Source organism: Muntiacus reevesi, chromosome 6 (genome assembly GCF_963930625.1).
Source record: "Muntiacus reevesi chromosome 6, mMunRee1.1, whole genome shotgun sequence".
Lineage (NCBI taxonomy): Eukaryota > Metazoa > Chordata > Mammalia > Artiodactyla > Cervidae > Muntiacus > Muntiacus reevesi.
This window is the reverse complement of record NC_089254.1, coordinates 105,537,653-105,543,652: the sequence shown is the minus strand read 5'-3', so window position 1 is coordinate 105,543,652 and position 6,000 is coordinate 105,537,653. Positions and strand designations below refer to the sequence as shown.

Genomic DNA, 6,000 nt, shown 5'->3' with positions numbered 1-6,000 from the left:
TCTCCCTGACTCCGAAGCTAATAGTTGTACAACAATGCCTCATGTTTCCACACTCTTGGACTTGACTGCTTGGTTTCTTTTGAGATGACTTACAACCACAAGCTGGAAAGTAAGACTTCCAATAGGTCCACTGACTTGGCCTTTATGTTTGGGTTTCAAAGTATCTGCAGCCAAGGATCCATGGTACCTCCCCATTGTGTTATGAAGCAGATAAAAAAACAGCTCGATCTAACATACAAGGCAAAGAGGAACAGAGAGGGTCAGCCACCTGGCTGAGGTCACAGAGCATGTCAGAGAGAGAAAAGGGCTTGCACTCCATCAGCTGACTCTCAGGATCCACTCTCACCAAAACATTATTTTAAAAACGGCATCCATTGGTCTTCAGCCCAAATCAGTTGGACACACTGTTCCTCATCTATTTCAGAATGAGGCGGTTCTATTGGGACTAGCAATTTAGACCTATTTTTGGCTGGCTCATTGGAATTCAGTTTAACAATTGTTGCCTTTCTCTTTGAAAACTGCTTGGGTAGGATGGTGAAAAGGAGGAAAAAATAGTAACAGGTTCCAAGTCAGGTACTCGTCATTTGGAGATGTGAGATGTCAAGGGACCATAAAAACGTTTACACCATAAGAGAAAGGAGAGAGTGAAAAAGAACACATGGAAGAATAGAAAACAACAGATGGAGAAGGAAGTAAAAGTTTCACACTGACACCGCATTTTCCTAACAGGGACATGTGCTTTTCCTTTGGAAGTCACTACGGTTTGTGTCATTGTGCCTAACTCTCATCGCCATCTAGTGGCTGTCCCGCAGATGTTCAACAACAACATGAAATCTACTTTTGGGCTCACGCCAATCTCTTTCCCCGGCCTAAGAAATCCTGCTCCTGTAAGTAAAGACTACTTGCTTGCCAAACGCAGGGCAACAGGGACTTTTCCAACAAAAACTGTCAAACTCTTGTCTCCAACTCCTCGACAAAAACTCCCACACAACAGGTATCTCTTTTTTTTGAGCAGTTGCTTGAAAGTCATAAGGGCAAAGTCATAAGTCTTTTATGCTAAGAAGGGCCAGAGAAGAGCTTAAGAATATAACTTCTTACCTCCTGAGCTAGCTTCCTTGAGCTCAAGGAAATATGCTGAGAGTTCAGATTGGCACTGATTTTTGCATTCATTCAAAGTCTCCAATCCTAGCAACTCAAAACAGAGATGCTTGGTTTGTACACAGACGATGTTTCCTGCATGAACAACCCAGGATCAATCATCAGCTTCCCCTGAAACTTTAAAACAGCCTCTTATTTAAAGGAAACTTTCTGTTTTCTTTTCTGGTTATCACTGAAAGAGCTACCACTAGCCTCTTAGTGCTCTACTGGTGAGCTGTTGGGATCAGCTTTGGCCGGATATGATTGACAAAGCAAGGCTGGGCACTGAGCTTGGGCCGCCTGGGGAGCCGGAAAGAAGAGGGCAGCTTCCTTTTCTGCACGTAAACAAAATTATTCAGCATTTAGAAGGTGCTGTAGATAGTACCTTCACAGACAGAGTCAGGGATCTGGGTGAAGACTGCAGTCCCACAGAGGAGACGTCCAGCACGCATTTGACACGTTACTTCAGCACTTAATACCTTATCCACTGTGTTGCATCCTGTCCACTGGCCGGGCTGCTACCCCGTTCAGGGTAGAGACTGTCTCAAATGGTGCTGTGATGGGAGAAACACCGGCCCCGGCAGGCATCCTGGTGCCCTATGTTCGAAAATTTGGGGAGAAGTGTTAGGTTTTATTTTCCACTTTTCTGTGACAAGAGAAAAGAGGAGAGGAAGGGTAGGAACACTTTAGTTGAAGGGGCTATGTCTGATTGTTTTAAATTCTTAATAATTTTGGAAAGAAAGGGAAAGTGCTCGGACAATGTATGTAGAATAAAACTATCACGGGAAATATAATAAATAACACATTTCCACCTGGTGTTATTTATCAAGTGTAAAAGTGATACCTGTCAAATAGGTTTTAAGAAATCAGAAACATTTTAAAACATAAAGTTTAAAGTTTGCTTTTTCAATTTGACAATATAGAAAAGAATCCTTAATGGCAGTCATCTTGGTCAAATTAATAATCTTTGTCTTCAATATATCCTTGTAAATATCACATTCTAATTATTTATTTACAATGAATGCTTTTCATGTTAAATGCATTTTAGGGAAGAATGATCAAGACTGTTTTATATAAAGGGTGCTTATGCTTATGCCTGAGGTCAGCAACTGTAAAAGGGCACTAGGATTCCCTTTTGTTCTGTGACCTCAACTTAAATGTGGGTTAACTGGTCCACTGTCTCCTTTGGAATGTGCCAGGCACTGGTGCCAGGTGCAGTGAAGATAACACGTCCCATCACTCAAGAAACTGAGATCCTCTAATAAGTAAGGTATCCCGAAGTGTCCTAAATACATAACCCAAACGAACTAGAACTTCCATTTTCTTGAAGCAGGCCACCCGATCAATAGTACCATTTTAACCTCATCTTACCTCCTTCCAGGAGGAGAAAGAAAAAAGTGTTATTTAATGCCTCAAAACATTGGAGTCTAAGAAAATTTTAACAAACCTATTAAGTCTAACAGCCTGAACTGTAATGATCATAAATGTTGCTATTCTAGAAATAACTTCTGTGTAATCTTCTTGTAAAATAAATACATGAAATTATTTTTTGGATGCTCCAATAGGAGTGTTGTCCCACTGGTCTACAGAAACAGTCGATTAGTTTCAAATAAATAGTTCCTTGCCGGAATTAGTTGATCAAGGCTCCTGATTACACTGAGGTCTGGTTGACCAGACATGTCCATTCTCTGAGCAGCAACGGTCAATTCCCAGGTTGTGATGAACCTGAGTTTCAGATCTATCTGCCAAACAAAGTCCCTGAATCACGGCCATGCATCTATTTAGGATGGAATAACACATGGAGTAGATGAGTTAGAATAGGGCAGGGTTTTCCACATGATTCCAGAATAATAGCAATGATGAGCGCAATCACAACTTGGCTTTATTTTGGTTCGTCCATTCAGAGGACACTGTCTGCTAGGATCTTGTCACAGGTGCATAAAGAGCAGATAAAGCAAAATAAGAAGAGCAACCTAACTTATGCATTCTCTAAGAAGTGTCCACACTCCTGCTACCAACTATAAAAAACACAGGGCGAACGCATCTCAACATCTAGCTCTAATTCCCCACCGGGCGCTCAGACACACGTACAGTCTAACCCAGGATCTTGGAGGTAAAGCAGAGGGAAAACCTTTTGTCTTGGCTGATCACCAGGTGCTGTAGCTGACAGTTACAGACACCGGATGGGTCTAAGACTACAGATGCGGATCGGTGTAATCGCGTAGAATCCCATCCAAAGTAAAACCAGCGATCCAACGGGGCCTGCTCCCCGGGTCTGAGGGCTTCTCTGGGTTGTTCTGACGGTTCTGTCACACAGGAGGGAGCGCGACCCTCTCCTTCCAGTGGGGGCTCTCAGAGAACGGCACACACTGCGGTCTCCCTGAAGGCGGGTAAATCACAGCTTCCCTCTGTCCCTTCCTTTCCTTTCCCAATTCACAGGACACCGAAGAAGTCTCTTATGGACACGAACTAGTCACTACCACAGCCCGTTGGCGGCTGACTCTATGCAAAAAGAAGAAAACGCGGGAGGCCATGTACATGTGCGTCAGCTTTTCTCCAGGGAAAATATCCAGGTTCTAAGGGCGCTGAAAATTGTAGAAAACGGGCCCTGTTACCGTGGGTTTTCAGAACACCTCTCTAAACACACACGAAATATTCGACAGATAGTACCTACAAATGCTGACCATCGCTTAAACTCTAAAAGCAGTTTTTGTATTGTTTTTGTTTTCATACAGAAGGGGAAACTCAGCTAGAAAGAAATATCAAAAAGTATCTGTTCGTCTGTCTGTCTGTGGCCGCAGTCCCCCGGGGCTGGCGGCGCCGGCCCCCCGGGTGTGCTCGGTCTGAGGCGCGCTCCGCGGCAGGGGGCGGGCGCCTCCGTCCTCGCCCCGCCCCGTCCCGCTCCCCGCCCCCCCGCCCCGCTCCCCGGAGCCGCGGAGCCGCGCCTCAGATGAGCCACTCCTTTTTGCTCTCGTCGATGGTCTCCGTGAAGTTGGGGTCGTTGTTCATGATGGCGGCGTCGGCGCTCTCGGCGGACTCGGCGCCCTTGGCCTCGTTGGTGTGGTAGGTGCCCTTGTGGCGGAACATGTAGCGGATGAGGAAGACCAAGGTGCAGAGGATGGTGAAGATCACCACGGCGATGACGCCTGCGGACACAGGGCAGAGGGGCGGAGGTTAGACGCAGCCCGGGGAGCCCGCAGCACCGCTCCCCCTCCGCCACGGCGCCCTCAGGGGGCCTCTCCCACCCGAGACACAGAACCCCACTCAGCAGAGCCCAGCTGCACCGAGGGGAGAGGAGGCCGGTTTCCACAGTTACATTTGGGGATTTCAACACTGTTCTCCTAGGCGTTGGCAGGATGATGAAACAGAAAATCAGCCAGCGTTCAGCTCAGTTCAGTTCAGTCGCCCAGTCATGTCCGACTCTTTGCGACCCCATGAATCGCAGCACGCCAGGCCTCCCTGTCCGTCACCAGCTCTCGGAGTTTACTCAAACTCACGTCCATCGAGTTGGGATGCCATCCAGCCATCTCATCCTCTGTCGTCCCCTCCTCCTCCTGCCCCCAATCCCTCCCAGCATCAGGGTCTTTTCCAATGAGTCAACTCTTTGCATGAGCTGGCCAAAGTATTGGAGTTTCAGCCTCAGCATCAGTCCTTCCAATGAACACCCAGGACTGATCTCCTTCAGGATGGACTGGTTGGATCTCCTTGCAGCCCAAGAGACTCTCGAGAGTCTTCTCTAACACTGGAGTTCAAAAGCATCAATTTTTTTGGTGCTCAGCTTTCTTCACAGCGTTCAGAAGGCCTCAAAACACTGTTAACGAACTTGACCTAAGGAAGTAATACCAGACCTACACATCTGTCTGAAAGCAGAGGAGAAGGATACACCACTCAACTCATTTTAAGAGGCTAGAATTATCCTGATACTATTGCCAGACAAACACACTACAAGAAAATGATGGAGCAGTGTCCCTCCTAAGTAAAATTTTAGCAAATCAAACCCAGCAATATGTAAAGGGGAATAGATTATAACAAAAATGTTATTAATTCTAGGAATGTAAGATTGATTTAACATTTAAAAATAAAGTAATGCAATTTACCACATTAAGGAAATAAAGGAGAAAAACTTTTATTTATCAATAGATGCACATGACTAAAAAAAAAATAGGAGAAATTTCAACACCCATTATCTTGAAGCCTCTCAGGAAACTATCAAAAGAAAGAAACTTTCAACTTTGATAAAGGGCATCTTTGAGAAATCTGCAGCTAATATTGTACTTAATAGTGAAAGATTAAACACATTCTCCCTAAAATATGGAAAAATGCAAGAGTGTCAACTCTCATCACCTTAATTTATGACTGTACTAAAAGTTCTAGACAGTGCAATAAAATAAGAAAAACAAAATGTACCGATGGAGAAGGAGAACTCTATTCTCAGGTGACAGGATTGTCTATGTAGAAAATACTAAGAAATATACAAAAAAAAGTTGGTGGAACTTTAGCAAGGTGAAATTTATATTTTTATATATTAGCAAGAAATACTTGGAAATGAAAATAATAAAATAGTGCCATTTATAACAGAATGAACTGAACACAGTGGTTCAAGACTATACACTGAAAATCATATAACCTTGCTGAGAGAAACTAAAGAAGAACTAAATAAATGGATGCGTATACCATATTTCAATGTCAATATTGTAAGATGTTCATTGGTAGATTTAATGCAATCCAATGAAAATAATAGCAATTTTTTTTTATAGAAATGTATAAGCTGATTCTAAATTTTATATGGCAATGCAAAGGACCCAGAATAGTCAAAATAGTTTAAAAAAACGATTGTAGAACTCATATTGCTTATTTCAAGCC

At 43.9% G+C, this 6,000-nt stretch overlaps 1 protein-coding gene across 1 annotated transcript in view; it reads right to left on the bottom strand.

Annotated features, from left to right (window-relative positions):
• Nucleotides 1-4,012: 4,012 nt before the first annotated feature.
• Nucleotides 4,013-6,000, bottom strand: part of CNTNAP2 (contactin associated protein 2) — a 1,529,631-nt gene continuing 1,527,643 nt past the window's right edge. The window contains exon 24 of the mRNA XM_065938525.1: nucleotides 4,013-4,283. Coding sequence (XP_065794597.1) covers nucleotides 4,084-4,283 — 200 coding nt within the window. The 3' untranslated portion in view covers nucleotides 4,013-4,083. The remainder of the gene's footprint in view (nucleotides 4,284-6,000) is intronic.